The sequence below is a fragment of the Brienomyrus brachyistius genome, chromosome 16 (genome assembly GCF_023856365.1).
Source record: "Brienomyrus brachyistius isolate T26 chromosome 16, BBRACH_0.4, whole genome shotgun sequence".
NCBI lineage: Eukaryota > Metazoa > Chordata > Actinopteri > Osteoglossiformes > Mormyridae > Brienomyrus > Brienomyrus brachyistius.
The window spans coordinates 21,621,455-21,640,163 of NC_064548.1; the positions used below are offsets into that span (position 1 = coordinate 21,621,455).

General features: G+C 45.8%; 1 protein-coding gene across 1 annotated transcript in view; it reads left to right on the forward strand.

The window, feature by feature from the left end:
• Nucleotides 1–4,436: 4,436 nt before the first annotated feature.
• Nucleotides 4,437–18,709, forward strand: part of col6a3 (collagen, type VI, alpha 3) — a 70,879-nt gene continuing 56,606 nt past the window's right edge. Inside the window, exons 1-5 of the mRNA XM_048979949.1 lie at nt 4,437–4,823; nt 5,031–5,630; nt 5,838–6,437; nt 6,645–7,244; nt 13,101–13,700. Of these exons, the coding sequence (XP_048835906.1) occupies nt 4,685–4,823; nt 5,031–5,630; nt 5,838–6,437; nt 6,645–7,244; nt 13,101–13,700 (2,539 nt within the window). The 5' untranslated portion in view covers nt 4,437–4,684. The remainder of the gene's footprint in view (nt 4,824–5,030; nt 5,631–5,837; nt 6,438–6,644; nt 7,245–13,100; nt 13,701–18,709) is intronic.

Sequence of the window (18,709 nt, forward strand, 5' to 3'; positions counted from 1 at the left end):
ATAAAAGCTAGTCTGCCATGTTAAATGTAGTCTTATGGGATTTCTCAGGAGTGCATGCCTTCTTTGAAATCAGTAGCTCCTTTCAGCAAGCACAATGCTCGAAAGATAACTGCTTCTATCTCTTACAAAACATGGCCTGGATCCACTTCTCTCATTCACTTGCTGTGTTTTCTCCTTTTTTCGAATAGTGGACCGTGGCGTTACAGGAAAGGATGTTGTCTTGCTGCTGGATGGTTCTGATGGCACTAGAAATGGATTCCCAGCAATGCGAGACTTTGTTCAAAGAGTAGTGGATAAACTGAAGCTGGAGGAAAAGCAAGACAGAGTCTCAGTGGTCCAATATAGCGGAGACCCTACAGCTCATTTCTATTTGAACACATACCAAAGGAAAGGAGATATCCTTGATGCTGTTAGAAATCTGAGACACAAGGGAGGACGAGCCGTGAACACTGGAGCGGCTCTTCAGTTTATTAGAGACAACATCTTGACCGCTCCTTCTGGCAGCAGGCGCCTGGAGGGTGTTCCTCAGATTTTGATTCTGTTGAGCGGCGCAAAGTCCACTGACAATGTAGATGCACCCGCTGCTGCTCTGAAAGAGCTTGGGGTCTTGACTTTTGGAATTGGAAGCAGGAATGCGGATAGCCAAGAACTGCAGAAAATATCCTATGAACCTAGATATGCTCAGTCTGTCTCAGACTTCAACGAGCTCCCAAGGATGCAAGAACAGCTTCTGTCTTCTGTAGATGCGGTTGTAACTAGTATATCAACAGAAGGACCAACAGTCATAGGTATGAGAAGGGTTTTGCCATAAAAGCTAGTCTGCCATGTTAAATGTAGTCTCATGGGATTTCTCAGGAGTGCATGCCTTCTTTGAAATCAGTAGCTCCTTTCAGCAAGCACAATGCTCGAAAGATAACTGCTTCTATCTCTTACAAAACATGGCCTGGATCCACTTCTCTCATTCACTTGCTGTGTTTTCTCCTTTTTTCGAATAGTGGACCGTGGCGTTACAGGAAAGGATGTTGTCTTGCTGCTGGATGGTTCTGATGGCACTAGAAATGGATTCCCAGCAATGCGAGACTTTGTTCAAAGAGTAGTGGATGAACTGAAGCTGGAGGAAAAGCAAGACAGAGTCTCAGTGGTCCAATATAGCGGAGACCCTACAGCTCATTTCTATTTGAACACATACCAAAGGAAAGGAGATATCCTTGATGCTGTTAGAAATCTGAGACACAAGGGAGGACGAGCCGTGAACACTGGAGCGGCTCTCCAGTTTATTAGAGACAACATCTTGACCGCTCCTTCTGGCAGCAGGCGCCTGGAGGGTGTTCCTCAGATTTTGATTCTGTTGAGCGGCGCAAAGTCCACTGACAATGTAGATGCACCCGCTGCTGCTCTGAAAGAGCTTGGGGTCTTGACTTTTGGAATTGGAAGCAGGAATGCGGATAGCCAAGAACTGCAGAAAATATCCTATGAACCTAGATATGCTCAGTCTGTCTCAGACTTCAACGAGCTCCCAAGGATGCAAGAACAGCTTCTGTCTTCTGTAGATGCGGTTGTAACTAGTATATCAACAGAAGGACCAACAGTCATAGGTATGAAAAGGGTTTTGCCATCAAAGCTAGTCTGCCATGTTAAATGTAGTCTAATGGGATTTCTCAGGAGTGCATGCCTTCTTTGAAATCAGTAGCTCCTTTCAGCAAGCACAATGCTCGAAAGCTAACTGCTTCTATCTCTTACAAAACATGGCCTGGATCCACTTCTCTCATTCAGTTGCTGTGATTTCTCCATTTTTCGAATAGTGGACCGTGGCATTACAGGAAAGGATGTTGTCTTGCTGCTGGATGGTTCTGATGGCACTAGAAATGGATTCCCAGCAATGCGAGACTTTGTTCAAAGAGTTGTGGATAAACTGAAGCTGGAGGAAAAGCAAGACAGAGTCTCAGTGGTGCAATATAGCGGAGACCCTACAGCTCATTTCTATTTGAACACATACCAAAGGAAAGGAGATATCCTTGATGCTGTTAGAAATCTGAGACACAAGGGAGGACGAGCCGTGAACACTGGAGCGGCTCTCCAGTTTATTAGAGACAACATCTTGACCGCTCCTTCTGGCAGCAGGCGTCTGGAGGGTGTTCCTCAGATTTTGATTCTGTTGAGCGGCGCAAAGTCCACTGACAATGTAGATGCACCCGCTGCTGCTCTGAAAGAGCTTGGGGTCTTGACTTTTGGAATTGGAAGCAGGAACGCGGATAGCCGAGAACTGCAGAAAATATCCTATGAACCTAGATATGCTCAGTCTGTCTCAGACTTCAACGAGCTCCCAAGGATGCAAGAACAGCTTCTGTCTTCTGTAGATGCGGTTGTAACTAGTATATCAACAGAAGGACCAACAGTCATAGGTATGAGAAGGGTTTTGCCATCAAAGCTAGTCTGCCATGTTAAATGTAGTCTCATGGGATTTCTCAGGAGTGCATGCCTTCTTTGAAATCAGTAGCTCCTTTCAGCAAGCACAATGCTCGAAAGATAACTGCTTCTATCTCTTACAAAACATGGCCTGGATCCACTTCTCTCATTCACTTGCTGTGTTTTCTCCTTTTTTCGAATAGTGGACCGTGGCGTTACAGGAAAGGATGTTGTCTTGCTACTGGATGGTTCTGATGGCACTAGAAATGGATTCCCAGCAATGCGAGACTTTGTTCAAAGAGTAGTGGATAAACTGAAGCTGGAGGAAAAGCAAGACAGAGTCTCAGTGGTCCAATATAGCGGAGACCCTACAGCTCATTTCTATTTGAACACATACCAAAGGAAAGGAGATATCCTTGATGCTGTTAGAAATCTGAGACACAAGGGAGGACGAGCCGTGAACACTGGAGCGGCTCTCCAGTTTATTAGAGACAACATCTTGACCGCTCCTTCTGGCAGCAGGCGCCTGGAGGGTGTTCCTCAGATTTTGATTCTGTTGAGCGGCGCAAAGTCCACTGACAATGTAGATGCACCCGCTGCTGCTCTGAAAGAGCTTGGGGTCTTGACTTTTGGAATTGGAAGCAGGAACGCGGATAGCCGAGAACTGCAGAAAATATCCTATGAACCTAGATATGCTCAGTCTGTCTCAGACTTCAACGAGCTCCCAAGGATGCAAGAACAGCTTCTGTCTTCTGTAGATGCGGTTGTAACTAGTATATCAACAGAAGGACCAACAGTCATAGGTATGAGAAGGGTTTTGCCATCAAAGCTAGTCTGCCATGTTAAATGTAGTCTCATGGGATTTCTCAGGAGTGCATGCCTTCTTTGAAATCAGTAGCTCCTTTCAGCAAGCACAATGCTCGAAAGATAACTGCTTCTATCTCTTACAAAACATGGCCTGGATCCACTTCTCTCATTCACTTGCTGTGTTTTCTCCTTTTTTCGAATAGTGGACCGTGGCGTTACAGGAAAGGATGTTGTCTTGCTACTGGATGGTTCTGATGGCACTAGAAATGGATTCCCAGCAATGCGAGACTTTGTTCAAAGAGTAGTGGATAAACTGAAGCTGGAGGAAAAGCAAGACAGAGTCTCAGTGGTCCAATATAGCGGAGACCCTACAGCTCATTTCTATTTGAACACATACCAAAGGAAAGGAGATATCCTTGATGCTGTTAGAAATCTGAGACACAAGGGAGGACGAGCCGTGAACACTGGAGCGGCTCTCCAGTTTATTAGAGACAACATCTTGACCGCTCCTTCTGGCAGCAGGCGCCTGGAGGGTGTTCCTCAGATTTTGATTCTGTTGAGCGGCGCAAAGTCCACTGACAATGTAGATGCACCCGCTGCTGCTCTGAAAGAGCTTGGGGTCTTGACTTTTGGAATTGGAAGCAGGAATGCGGATAGCCAAGAACTGCAGAAAATATCCTATGAACCTAGATATGCTCAGTCTGTCTCAGACTTCAACGAGCTCCCAAGGATGCAAGAACAGCTTCTGTCTTCTGTAGATGCGGTTGTAACTAGTATATCAACAGAAGGACCAACAGTCATAGGTATGAAAAGGGTTTTGCCATCAAAGCTAGTCTGCCATGTTAAATGTAGTCTAATGGGATTTCTCAGGAGTGCATGCCTTCTTTGAAATCAGTAGCTCCTTTCAGCAAGCATAATGCTCGAAAGCTAATTGCTTCTATCTCTTACAAAACATGGCCTGGATCCACTTCTCTCATTCAGTTGCTGTGTTTTCTCCATTTTTCGAATAGTGGACCGTGGCATTACAGGAAAGGATGTTGTCTTGCTGCTGGATGGTTCTGATGGCACTAGAAATGGATTCCCAGCAATGCGAGACTTTGTTCAAAGAGTAGTGGATAAACTGAAGCTGGAGGAAAAGCAAGACAGAGTCTCAGTGGTGCAATATAGCGGAGACCCTACAGCTCATTTCTATTTGAACACATACCAAAGGAAAGGAGATATCCTTGATGCTGTTAGAAATCTGAGACACAAGGGAGGACGAGCCGTGAACACTGGAGTTGCTCTCCAGTTTATTAGAGACAACATCTTGACCGCTCCTTCTGGCAGCAGGCGCCTGGAGGGTGTTCCTCAGATTTTGATTCTCTTGAGCGGCGCAAAGTCCACTGACAATGTAGATGCACCCGCTGCTGCTCTGAAAGAGCTTGGGATCTTGACTTTTGGAATTGGAAGCAGGAATGCGGATAGCCAAGAAATGCAGAAAATATCCTATGAACCTAGATATGCTCAGTCTGTCTCAGACTTCAACGAGCTCCCAAGGATGCAAGAACAGCTTCTGTCTTCTGTAGATGCGGTTGTAACTAGTGCATCAACAGAAGGACCAACAGTCATAGGTATGAAAAGGGTTTTGCCATCAAAGCTAGTCTGCCATGTTAAATGTAGTCTAATGGGATTTCTCAGGAGTGCATGCCTTCTTTGAAATCAGTAGCTCCTTTCAGCAAGCATAATGCTCAAAAGCTAACTGCTTCTATCTCTTACAAAACATGGCCTGGATCCACTTCTCTCATTCACTTGCTGTGTTTTCTCCATTTTTCGATTAGTGGACCGTGGCGTTACAGGAAAGGATGTTGTCTTCCTGCTGGATGGTTCTGATGGCACTAGAAATGGATTCCCAGCAATGCGAGACTTTGTTCAAAGAGTTGTGGATAAACTGAAGCTGGAGGAAAAGCAAGACAGAGTCTCAGTGGTGCAATATAGCGGAGACCCTACAGCTCATTTCTATTTGAACACATACCAAAGGAAAGGAGATATCCTTGATGCTGTTAGAAATCTGAGACACAAGGGAGGACGAGCCGTGAACACTGGAGCGGCTCTCCAGTTTATTAGAGACAACATCTTGACCGCTCCTTCTGGCAGCAGGCGCCTGGAGGGTGTTCCTCAGATTTTGATTCTCTTGAGCGGCGCAAAGTCCACTGACAATGTAGATGCACCCGGTGCTGCTCTGAAAGAGCTTGGGGTCTTGACTTTTGGAATTGGAAGCAGGAACGCGGATAGCCGAGAACTGCAGAAAATATCCTATGAACCTAGATATGCTCAGTCTGTCTCAGACTTCAACGAGCTCCCAAGGATGCAAGAACAGCTTCTGTCTTCTGTAGATGCGGTTGTAACTAGTGTATCAACAGAAGGACCAACAGTCATAGGTATGAGAAGGGTTTTGCCATCAAAGCTAGTCTGCCATGTTAAATGTAGTCTCATGGGATTTCTCAGGAATGCATGCCTTCTTTGAAATCAGTAGCTCCTTTCAGCAAGCACAATGCTCGAAAGCTAACTGCTTCTATCTCTTACAAAACATGGCCTGGATCCACTTCTCTCATTCACTTGCTGTGTTTTCTCCATTTTTCGAATAGTGGACCGTGGCATTACAGGAAAGGATGTTGTCTTGCTGCTGGATGGTTCTGATGGCACTAGAAATGGATTCCCAGCAATGCGAGACTTTGTTCAAAGAGTAGTGGATAAACTGAAGCTGGAGGAAAAGCAAGACAGAGTCTCAGTGGTGCAATATAGCGGAGACCCTACAGCTCATTTCTATTTGAACACATACCAAAGGAAAGGAGATATCCTTGATGCTGTTAGAAATCTGAGACACAAGGGAGGACGAGCCGTGAACACTGGAGCGGCTCTGCAGTTTATTAGAGACAACATCTTGACCGCTCCTTCTGGCAGCAGGCGCCTGGAGGGTGTTCCTCAGATTTTGATTCTGTTGAGCGGCGCAAAGTCCACTGACAATGTAGATGCACCCGCTGCTGCTCTGAAAGAGCTTGGGGTCTTGACTTTTGGAATTGGAAGCAGGAATGCGGATAGCCAAGAAATGCAGAAAATATCCTATGAACCTAGATATGCTCAGTCTGTCTCAGACTTCAACGAGCTCCCAAGGATGCAAGAACAGCTTCTGTCTTCTGTAGATGCGGTTGTAACTAGTGCATCAACAGAAGGACCAACAGTCATAGGTATGAAAAGGGTTTTGCCATCAAAGCTAGTCTGCCATGTTAAATGTAGTCTAATGGGATTTCTCAGGAGTGCATGCCTTCTTTGAAATCAGTAGCTCCTTTCAGCAAGCACAATGCTCGAAAGCTAACTGCTTCTATCTCTTACAAAACATGGCCTGGATCCACTTCTCTCATTCACTTGCTGTGTTTTCTCCATTTTTCGAATAGTGGACCGTGGCATTACAGGAAAGGATGTTGTCTTGCTGCTGGATGGTTCTGATGGCACTAGAAATGGATTCCCAGCAATGCGAGACTTTGTTCAAAGAGTAGTGTATAAACTGAAGCTGGAGGAAAAGCAAGACAGAGTCTCAGTGGTGCAATATAGCGGAGACCCTACAGCTCATTTCTATTTGAACACATACCAAAGGAAAGGAGATATCCTTGATGCTGTTAGAAATCTGAGACACAAGGGAGGACGAGCCGTGAACACTGGAGCGGCTCTGCAGTTTATTAGAGACAACATCTTGACCGCTCCTTCTGGCAGCAGGCTCCTGGAGGGTGTTCCTCAGATTTTGATTCTGTTGAGCGGCGCAAAGTCCACTGACAATGTAGATGCACCCGCTGCTGCTCTGAAAGAGCTTGGGGTCTTGACTTTTGGAATTGGAAGCAGGAACGCGGATAGCCGAGAACTGCAGAAAATATCCTATGAACCTAGATATGCTCAGTCTGTCTCAGACTTCAAAGAGCTCCCAAGGATGCAAGAACAGCTTCTGTCTTCTGTAGATGCGGTTGTAACTAGTGTATCAACAGAAGGACCAACAGTCATAGGTATGAGAAGGGTTTTGCCATCAAAGCTAGTCTGCCATGTTAAATGTAGTCTTATGGGATTTCTCAGGAGTGCATGCCTTCTTTGAAATCAGTAGCTCATTTCAGCAAGCATGATGCTCGAAAGCTAACTGCTTCTATGTCTTACAAAACATGGCCTGGATCCACTTCTCTCATTCACTTGCTGTGTTTTCTCCATTTTTCGAATAGTGGACCGTGGCGTTACAGGAAAGGATGTTGTCTTCCTGCTGGATGGTTCTGATGGCACTAGAAATGGATTCCCAGCAATGCGAGACTTTGTTCAAAGAGTAGTGGATAAACTGAAGCTGGAGGAAAAGCAAGACAGAGTCTCAGTGGTGCAATATAGCGGAGACCCTACAGCTCATTTCTATTTGAACACATACCAAAGGAAAGGAGATATCCTTGATGCTGTTAGAAATCTGAGACACAAGGGAGGACGAGCCGTAAACACTGGAGCGGCTCTCCAGTTTATTAGAGACAACATCTTGACCGCTCCTTCTGGCAGCAGGCGCCTGGAGGGTGTTCCTCAGATTTTGATTCTGTTGAGCGGCGCAAAGTCCACTGACAATGTAGATGCACCCGCTGCTGCTCTGAAAGAGCTTGGGGTCTTGACTTTTGGAATTGGAAGCAGGAATGCGGATAGCCAAGAACTGCAGAAAATATCCTATGAACCTAGATATGCTCAGTCTGTCTCAGACTTCAACGAGCTCCCAAGGATGCAAGAACAGCTTCTGTCTTCTGTAGATGCGGTTGTAACTAGCGTATCAACAGAAGGACCAACAGTCATAGGTATGAAAAGGGTTTTGCCATCAAAGCTAGTCTGCCATGTTAAATGTAGTCTTATGGGATTTCTCAGGAGTGCATGCCTTCTTTGAAATCAGTAGCTCATTTCAGCAAGCATAATGCTCGAAAGCTAACTGCTTCTATCTCTTACAAAACATGGCCTGGATCCACTTCTCTCATTCACTTGCTGTGTTTTCTCCATTTTTCGTTTAGTGGACCGTGGCGTTACAGGAAAGGATGTTGTCTTCCTGCTGGATGGTTCTGATGGCACTAGAAATGGATTCCCAGCAATGCGAGACTTTGTTCAAAGAGTAATGGATAAACTGAAGCTGGAGGAAAAGCAAGACAGAGTCTCAGTGGTGCAATATAGCGGAGACCCTACAGCTCATTTCTATTTGAACACATACCAAAGGAAAGGAGATATCCTTGATGCTGTTAGAAATCTGAGACACAAGGGAGGACGAGCCGTGAACACTGGAGCGGCTCTCCAGTTTATTAGAGACAACATCTTGACCGCTCCTTCTGGCAGCAGGCGTCTGGAGGGTGTTCCTCAGATTTTGATTCTGTTGAGCGGCGCAAAGTCCACTGACAATGTAGATGCACCCGCTGCTGCTCTGAAAGAGCTTGGGGTCTTGACTTTTGGAATTGGAAGCAGGAACGCGGATAGCCGAGAACTGCAGAAAATATCCTATGAACCTAGATATGCTCAGTCTGTCTCAGACTTCAACGAGCTCCCAAGGATGCAAGAACAGCTTCTGTCTTCTGTAGATGCGGTTGTAACTAGTGTATCAACAGAAGGACCAACAGTCATAGGTATGAGAAGGGTTTTGCCATCAAAGCTAGTCTGCCATGTTAAATGTAGTCTCATGGGATTTCTCAGGAGTGCATGCCTTCTTTGAAATCAGTAGCTCATTTCAGCAAGCATGATGCTCGAAAGCTAACTGCTTCTATCTCTTACAAAACATGGTCTGGAACCACTTCTCTCATTCACTTGCTGTGTTTTCTCCATTTTTCGAATAGTGGACCGTGGCGTTACAGGAAAGGATGTTGTCTTGCTGCTGGATGGTTCTGATGGCACTAGAAATGGATTCCCAGCAATGCGAGACTTTGTTCAAAGAGTAGTGGATAAACTGAAGCTGGAGGAAAAGCAAGACAGAGTCTCAGTGGTGCAATATAGCGGAGACCCTACAGCTCATTTCTATTTGAACACATACCAAAGGAAAGGAGATATCCTTGATGCTGTTAGAAATCTGAGACACAAGGGAGGACGAGCCGTAAACACTGGAGCGGCTCTCCAGTTTATTAGAGACAACATCTTGACCGCTCCTTCTGGCAGCAGGCGCCTGGAGGGTGTTCCTCAGATTTTGATTCTGTTGAGCGGCGCAAAGTCCACTGACAATGTAGATGCACCCGCTGCTGCTCTGAAAGAGCTTGGGGTCTTGACTTTTGGAATTGGAAGCAGGAATGCGGATAGCCAAGAACTGCAGAAAATATCCTATGAACCTAGATATGCTCAGTCTGTCTCAGACTTCAACGAGCTCCCAAGGATGCAAGAACAGCTTCTGTCTTCTGTAGATGCGGTTGTAACTAGCGTATCAACAGAAGGACCAACAGTCATAGGTATGAAAAGGGTTTTGCCATCAAAGCTAGTCTGCCATGTTAAATGTAGTCTTATGGGATTTCTCAGGAGTGCATGCCTTCTTTGAAATCAGTAGCTCATTTCAGCAAGCATAATGCTCGAAAGCTAACTGCTTCTATCTCTTACAAAACATGGCCTGGATCCACTTCTCTCATTCACTTGCTTTGTTTTCTCCATTTTTCGTTTAGTGGACCGTGGCGTTACAGGAAAGGATGTTGTCTTCCTGCTGGATGGTTCTGATGGCACTAGAAATGGATTCCCAGCAATGCGAGACTTTGTTCAAAGAGTAATGGATAAACTGAAGCTGGAGGAAAAGCAAGACAGAGTCTCAGTGGTGCAATATAGCGGAGACCCTACAGCTCATTTCTATTTGAACACATACCAAAGGAAAGGAGATATCCTTGATGCTGTTAGAAATCTGAGACACAAGGGAGGACGAGCCGTGAACACTGGAGCGGCTCTCCAGTTTATTAGAGACAACATCTTGACCGCTCCTTCTGGCAGCAGGCGTCTGGAGGGTGTTCCTCAGATTTTGATTCTGTTGAGCGGCGCAAAGTCCACTGACAATGTAGATGCACCCGCTGCTGCTCTGAAAGAGCTTGGGGTCTTGACTTTTGGAATTGGAAGCAGGAACGCGGATAGCCGAGAACTGCAGAAAATATCCTATGAACCTAGATATGCTCAGTCTGTCTCAGACTTCAACGAGCTCCCAAGGATGCAAGAACAGCTTCTGTCTTCTGTAGATGCGGTTGTAACTAGTGTATCAACAGAAGGACCAACAGTCATAGGTATGAGAAGGGTTTTGCCATCAAAGCTAGTCTGCCATGTTAAATGTAGTCTCATGGGATTTCTCAGGAGTGCATGCCTTCTTTGAAATCAGTAGCTCATTTCAGCAAGCATGATGCTCGAAAGCTAACTGCTTCTATCTCTTACAAAACATGGTCTGGAACCACTTCTCTCATTCACTTGCTGTGTTTTCTCCATTTTTCGAATAGTGGACCGTGGCGTTACAGGAAAGGATGTTGTCTTGCTGCTGGATGGTTCTGATGGCACTAGAAATGGATTCCCAGCAATGCGAGACTTTGTTCAAAGAGTAGTGGATAAACTGAAGCTGGAGGAAAAGCAAGACAGAGTCTCAGTGGTGCAATATAGCGGAGACCCTACAGCTCATTTCTATTTGAACACATACCAAAGGAAAGGAGATATCCTTGACGCTGTTAGAAATCTGAGACACAAGGGAGGACGAGCCGTGAACACTGGAGCGGCTCTCCAGTTTATTAGAGACAACATCTTGACCGCTCCTTCTGGCAGCAGGCGCCTGGAGGGTGTTCCTCAGATTTTGATTCTGTTGAGCGGCGCAAAGTCCACTGACAATGTAGATGCACCCGCTGCTACTCTGAAAGATCTTGGGGTCTTGACTTTTGGAATTGGAAGCAGGAATGCGGATAGCCAAGAACTGCAGAAAATATCCTATGAACCTAGATATGCTCAGTCTGTCTCAGACTTCAACGAGCTCCCAAGGATGCAAGAACAGCTTCTGTCTTCTGTAGATGCGGTTGTAACTAGCGTATCAACAGAAGGACCAACAGTCATAGGTATGAAAAGGGTTTTGCCATCAAAGCTAGTCTGCCATGTTAAATGTAGTCTCATGGGATTTCTCAGGAGTGCATGCCTTCTTTGAAATCAGTAGCTCATTTCAGCAAGCATAATGCTCGAAAGCTAACTGCTTCTATCTCTTACAAAACATGGCCTGGATCCACTTCTCTCATTCACTTGCTGTGTTTTCTCCATTTTTCGATTAGTGGACCGTGGCGTTACAGGAAAGGATGTTGTCTTCCTGCTGGATGGTTCTGATGGCACTAGAAATGGATTCCCAGCAATGCGAGACTTTGTTCAAAGAGTAGTGGATAAACTGAAGCTGGAGGAAAAGCAAGACAGAGTCTCAGTGGTGCAATATAGCGGAGACCCTACAGCTCATTTCTATTTGAACACATACCAAAGGAAAGGAGATATCCTTGATGCTGTTAGAAATCTGAGACACAAGGGAGGACGAGCCGTGAACACTGGAGCGGCTCTCCAGTTTATTAGAGACAACATCTTGACCGCTCCTTCTGGCAGCAGGCGCCTGGAGGGTGTTCCTCAGATTTTGATTCTGTTGAGCGGCGCAAAGTCCACTGACAATGTAGATGCACCCGCTGCTGCTCTGAAAGAGCTTGGGGTCTTGACTTTTGGAATTGGAAGCAGGAATGCGGATAGCCAAGAACTGCAGAAAATATCCTTTGAACCTAGATATGCTCAGTCTGTCTCAGACTTCAACGAGCTCCCAAGGATGCAAGAACAGCTTCTGTCTTCTGTAGATGCGGTTGTAACTAGCGTATCAACAGAAGGACCAACAGTCATAGGTATGAAAAGGGTTTTGCCATCAAAGCTAGTCTGCCATGTTAAATGTAGTCTCATGGGATTTCTCAGGAGTGCATGCCTTCTTTGAAATCAGTAGCTCATTTCAGCAAGCATAATGCTCGAAAGCTAACTGCTTCTATCTCTTACAAAACATGGCCTGGATCCACTTCTCTCATTCACTTGCTGTGTTTTCTCCATTTTTCGATTAGTGGACCGTGGCGTTACAGGAAAGGATGTTGTCTTCCTGCTGGATGGTTCTGATGGCACTAGAAATGGATTCCCAGCAATGCGAGACTTTGTTCAAAGAGTAGTGGATAAACTGAAGTTGGAGGAAAAGCAAGACAGAGTCTCAGTGGTGCAATATAGCGGAGACCCTACAACTCATTTCTATTTGAACACATACCAAAGGAAAGGAGATATCCTTGATGCTGTTAGAAATCTGAGACACAAGGGAGGACGAGCCGTGAACACTGGAGCGGCTCTCCAGTTTATTAGAGACAACATCTTGACCGCTCCTTCTGGCAGCAGGCGCCTGGAGGGTGTTCCTCAGATTTTGATTCTGTTGAGCGGCGCAAAGTCCACTGACAATGTAGATGCACCCGCTGCTGCTCTGAAAGAGCTTGGGGTCTTGACTTTTGGAATTGGAAGCAGGAACGCGGATAGCCGAGAACTGCAGAAAATATCCTATGAACCTAGATATGCTCAGTCTGTCTCAGACTTCAACGAGCTCCCAATGATGCAAGAACAGCTTCTGTCTTCTGTAGATGCGGTTGTAACTAGTGTATCAACAGAAGGACCAACAGTCATAGGTATGAGAAGGGTTTTGCCATCAAAGCTAGTCTGCCATGTTAAATGTAGTCTTATGGGATTTCTCAGGAGTGCATGCCTTCTTTGAAATCAGTAGCTCATTTCAGCAAGCATGATGCTCGAAAGCTAACTGCTTCTATCTCTTACAAAACATGGCCTGGATCCACTTCTCTCATTCACTTGCTGTGTTTTCTCCATTTTTCAAATAGTGGACCGTGGCGTTACAGGAAAGGATGTTGTCTTCCTGCTGGATGGTTCTAATGGCACTAGAAATGGATTCCCAGCAATGCGAGACTTTGTTCAAAGAGTAGTGGATAAACTGAAGCTGGAGGAAAAGCAAGACAGAGTCTCAGTGGTGCAATATAGTGGAGACCCTACAGCTCATTTCTATTTGAACACATACCAAAGGAAAGGAGATATCCTTGACGCTGTTAGAAATCTGAGACACAAGGGAGGACGAGCCGTGAACACTGGAGCGGCTCTCCAGTTTATTAGAGACAACATCTTGACCGCTCCTTCTGGCAGCAGGCGCCTGGAGGGTGTTCCTCAGATTTTGATTCTGTTGAGCGGCGCAAAGTCCACTGACAATGTAGATGCACCCGCTGCTGCTCTGAAAGAGCTTGGGGTCTTGACTTTTGGAATTGGAAGCAGGAATGCGGATAGCCGAGAACTGCAGAAAATATCCTATGAACCTAGATATGCTCAGTCTGTCTCAGACTTCAACGAGCTCCCAAGGATGCAAGAACAGCTTCTGTCTTCTGTAGATGCAGTTGTAACTAGCGTATCAACAGAAGGACCAACAGTCATAGGTATGAAAAGGGTTTTGCCATCAAAGCTAGTCTGCCATGTTAAATGTAGTCTCATGGGATTTCTCAGGAGTGCATGCCTTCTTTGAAATCAGTAGCTCATTTCAGCAAGCATAATGCTCGAAAGCTAACTGCTTCTATCTCTTACAAAACATGGCCTGGATCCACTTCTCTCATTCACTTGCTGTGTTTTCTCCATTTTTCGATTAGTGGACCGTGGCGTTACAGGAAAGGATGTTGTCTTCCTGCTGGATGGTTCTGATGGCACTAGAAATGGATTCCCAGCAATGCGAGACTTTGTTCAAAGAGTAGTGGATAAACTGAAGCTGGAGGAAAAGCAAGACAGAGTCTCAGTGGTGCAATATAGCGGAGACCCTACAGCTCATTTCTATTTGAACACATACCAAAGGAAAGGAGATATCCTTGATGCTGTTAGAAATCTGAGACACAAGGGAGGACGAGCCGTGAACACTGGAGCGGCTCTCCAGTTTATTAGAGACAACATCTTGACCGCTCCTTCTGGCAGCAGGCGCCTGGAGGGTGTTCCTCAGATTTTGATTCTGTTGAGCGGCGCAAAGTCCACTGACAATGTAGATGCACCCGCTGCTGCTCTGAAAGAGCTTGGGGTCTTGACTTTTGGAATTGGAAGCAGGAATGCGGATAGCCAAGAACTGCAGAAAATATCCTATGAACCTAGATATGCTCAGTCTGTCTCAGACTTCAACGAGCTCCCAAGGATGCAAGAACAGCTTCTGTCTTCTGTAGATGCGGTTGTAACTAGCGTATCAACAGAAGGACCAACAGTCATAGGTATGAAAAGGGTTTTGCCATCAAAGCTAGTCTGCCATGTTAAATGTAGTCTCATGGGATTTCTCAGGAGTGCATGCCTTCTTTGAAATCAGTAGCTCCTTTCAGCAAGCACAATGCTCGAAAGCTAACTGCTTCTATCTCTTACAAAACATGGCCTGGATCCACTTCTCTCATTCACTTGCTGTGTTTTCTCCATTTTTCGAATAGTGGACCGTGGCATTACAGGAAAGGATGTTGTCTTGCTGCTGGATGGTTCTGATGGCACTAGAAATGGATTCCCAGCAATGCGAGACTTTGTTCAAAGAGTAGTGGATAAACTGAAGCTGGAGGAAAAGCAAGACAGAGTCTCAGTGGTGCAATATAGCGGAGACCCTACAGCTCATTTCTATTTGAACACATACCAAAGGAAAGGAGATATCCTTGACGCTGTTAGAAATCTGAGACACAAGGGAGGACGAGCCGTGAACACTGGAGCGGCTCTCCAGTTTATTAGAGACAACATCTTGACCGCTCCTTCTGGCAGCAGGCGCCTGGAGGGTGTTCCTCAGATTTTGATTCTGTTGAGCGGCGCACAGTCCACTGACAATGTAGATGCACCCGCTGCTGCTCTGAAAGAGCTTGGGGTCTTGACTTTTGGAATTGGAAGCAGGAATGCGGATAGCCAAGAACTGCAGAAAATATCCTATGAACCTAGATATGCTCAGTCTGTCTCAGACTTCAACGAGCTCCCAAGGATGCAAGAACAGCTTCTGTCTTTTGTAGATGCGGTTGTAACTAGCGTATCAACAGAAGGACCAACAGTCGTAGGTATGAAAAGGGTTTTGCCATCAAAGCTAGTCTGCCATGTTAAATGTAGTCTCATGGGATTTCTCAGGAGTGCATGCCTTCTTTGAAATCAGTAGCTCATTTCAGCAAGCATAACGCTCGAAAGCTAACTGCTTCTATCTCTTACAAAACATGGCCTGGATCCACTTCTCTCATTCACTTGCTGTGTTTTCTCCATTTTTCGATTAGTGGACCGTGGCGTTACAGGAAAGGATGTTTTCTTCCTGCTGGATGGTTCTGATGGCACTAGAAATGGATTCCCAGCAATGCGAGACTTTGTTCAAAGAGTAGTGGATAAACTGAAGCTGGAGGAAAAGCAAGACAGAGTCTCAGTGGTGCAATATAGCGGAGACCCTACAGCTCATTTCTATTTGAACACATACCAAAGGAAAGGAGATATCCTTGATGCTGTTAGAAATCTGAGACACAAGGGAGGACGAGCCGTGAACACTGGAGCGGCTCTCCAGTTTATTAGAGACAACATCTTGACCGCTCCTTCTGGCAGCAGGCGCCTGGAGGGTGTTCCTCAGATTTTGATTCTGTTGAGCGGCGCAAAGTCCACTGACAATGTAGATGCACCCGCTGCTGCTCTGAAAGAACTTGGGGTCTTGACTTTTGGAATTGGAAGCAGGAACGCGGATAGCCGAGAACTGCAGAAAATATCCTATGAACCTAGATATGCTCAGTCTGTCTCAGGCTTCAACGAGCTCCCAAGGATGCAAGAACAGCTTCTGTCTTCTGTAGATGCGGTTGTAACTAGCGTATCAACAGAAGGACCAACAGTCATAGGTATGAGAAGGGTTTTGCCATCAAAGCTAGTCTGCCATGTTAAATGTAGTCTCATGGGATTTCTCAGGAGTGCATGCCTTCTTTGAAATCAGTAGCTCATTTCAGCAAGCATGATGCTCGAAAGCTAACTGCTTCTATCTCTTACAAAACATGGCCTGGATCCACTTCTCTCATTCACTTGCTGTGTTTTCTCCATTTTTCGAATAGTGGACCGTGGCGTTACAGGAAAGGATGTTGTCTTCCTGCTGGATGGTTCTGATGGCACTAGAAATGGATTCCCAGCAATGCGAGACTTTGTTCAAAGAGTAGTGGATAAACTGAAGCTGGAGGAAAAGCAAGACAGAGTCTCAGTGGTGCAATATAGCGGAGACCCTACAGCTCATTTCTATTTGAACACATACCAAAGGAAAGGAGATATCCTTGATGCTGTTAGAAATCTGAGACACAAGGGAGGACGAGCCGTGAACACTGGAGCGGCTCTCCAGTTTATTAGAGACAACATCTTGACCGCTCCTTCTGGCAGCAGGCGCCTGGAGGGTGTTCCTCAGATTTTGATTCTGTTGAGCGGCGCAAAGTCCACTGACAATGTAGATGCACCCGCTGCTGCTCTGAAAGAGCTTGGGCTCTTGACTTTTGGAATTGGAAGCAGGAATGCGGATAGCCAAGAACTGCAGAAAATATCCTATGAACCTAGATATGCTCAGTCTGTCTCAGACTTCAACGAGCTCCCAAGGATGCAAGAACAGCTTCTGTCTTCTGTAGATGCGGTTGGAACTAGCGTATCAACAGAAGGACCAACAGTCATAGGTATGAGAAGGGTTTTGCCATCAAAGCTAGTCTGCCATGTTAAATGTAGTCTCATGGGATTTCTCAGGAGTGCATGCCTTCTTTGAAATCAGTAGCTCATTTCAGCAAGCATGATGCTCGAAAGCTAACTGCTTCTATCTCTTACAAAACATGGCCTGGATTCACTTCTCTCATTCACTTGCTGTGTGTTCTCCATTTTTCGAATAGTGGACCATGGCGTTACAGGAAAGGATGTTGTCTTCCTGCTGGATGGTTCTAATGGCACTAGAAATGGATTCCCAGCAATGCGAGACTTTGTTCAAAGAGTAGTGGATAAACTGAAGCTGGAGGAAAAGCAAGACAGAGTCTCAGTGGTGCAATATAGCGGAGACCCTACAGCTCATTTCTATTTGAACACATACCAAAGGAAAGGAGATGTCCTTGACGCTGTTAGAAATCTGAGACACAAGGGAGGACGAGCAGTGAACACTGGAGCGGCTCTCCAGTTTATTAGAGACAACATCTTGACCGCTCCTTCTGGCAGCAGGCGTCTGGAGGGTGTTCCTCAGATTTTGATTCTGTTGAGCGGCGCAAAGTCCACTGACAATGTAGATGCACCCGCTGCTGCTCTGAAAGAGCTTGGGGTCTTGACTTTTGGAATTGGAAGCAGGAACGCGGATAGCCGAGAACTGCAGAAAATATCCTATGAACCTAGATATGCTCAGTCTGTCTCAGACTTCAACGAGCTCCCAAGGATGCAAGAACAGCTTCTGTCTTCTGTAGATGCGGTTGTAACTAGCGTATCAACAGAAGGACCAACAGTCATAGGTATGAGAAGGGTTTTGCCATCAAAGCTAGTCTGCCATGTTAAATGTAGTCTCATGGGATTTCTCAGGAGTGCATGCCTTCTTTGAAATCAGTAGCTCATTTCAGCAAGCATGATGCTCGAAAGCTAACTGCTTCTATCTCTTACAAAACATGGCCTGGATCCACTTCTCTCATTCACTTGCTGTGTTTTCTCCATTTTTCGAATAGTGGACCGTGGCGTTACAGGAAAGGATGTTGTCTTCCTGCTGGATGGTTCTGATGGCACTAGAAATGGATTCCCAGCAATGCGAGACTTTGTTCAAAGAGTAGTGGATAAACTGAAGCTGGAGGAAAAGCAAGACAGAGTCTCAGTGGTGCAATATAGCGGAGACCCTACAGCTCATTTCTATTTGAACACATACCAAAGGAAAGGAGATATCCTTGATGCTGTTAGAAATCTGAGACACAAGGGAGGACGAGCCGTGAACACTGGAGCGGCTCTCCAGTTTATTAGAGACAACATCTTGACCGCTCCTTCTGGCAGCAGGCGCCTGGAGGGTGTTCCTCAGATTTTGATTCTGTTGAGCGGCGCAAAGTCCACTGACAATGTAGATGCACCCGCTGCTGCTCTGAAAGAGCTTGGGGTCTTGACTTTTGGAATTGGAAGCAGGAATGCGGATAGCCGAGAACTGCAGAAAATATCCTATGAACCTAGATATGCTCAGTCTGTCTCAGACTTCAACGAGCTCCCAAGGATGCAAGAACAGCTTCTGTCTTCTGTAGATGCGGTTGTAACTAGCGTATCAACAGAAGGACCAACAGTCATAGGTATGAGAAGGGTTTTGCCATCAAAGCTAGTCTGCCATGTTAAATGTAGTCTCATGGGATTTCTCAGGAGTGCATACCTTCTTTGAAATCAGTAGCTCATTTCAGCAAGCATGATGCTCGAAAGCTAACTGCTTCTATCTCTTACAAAACATGGCCTGGATCCACTT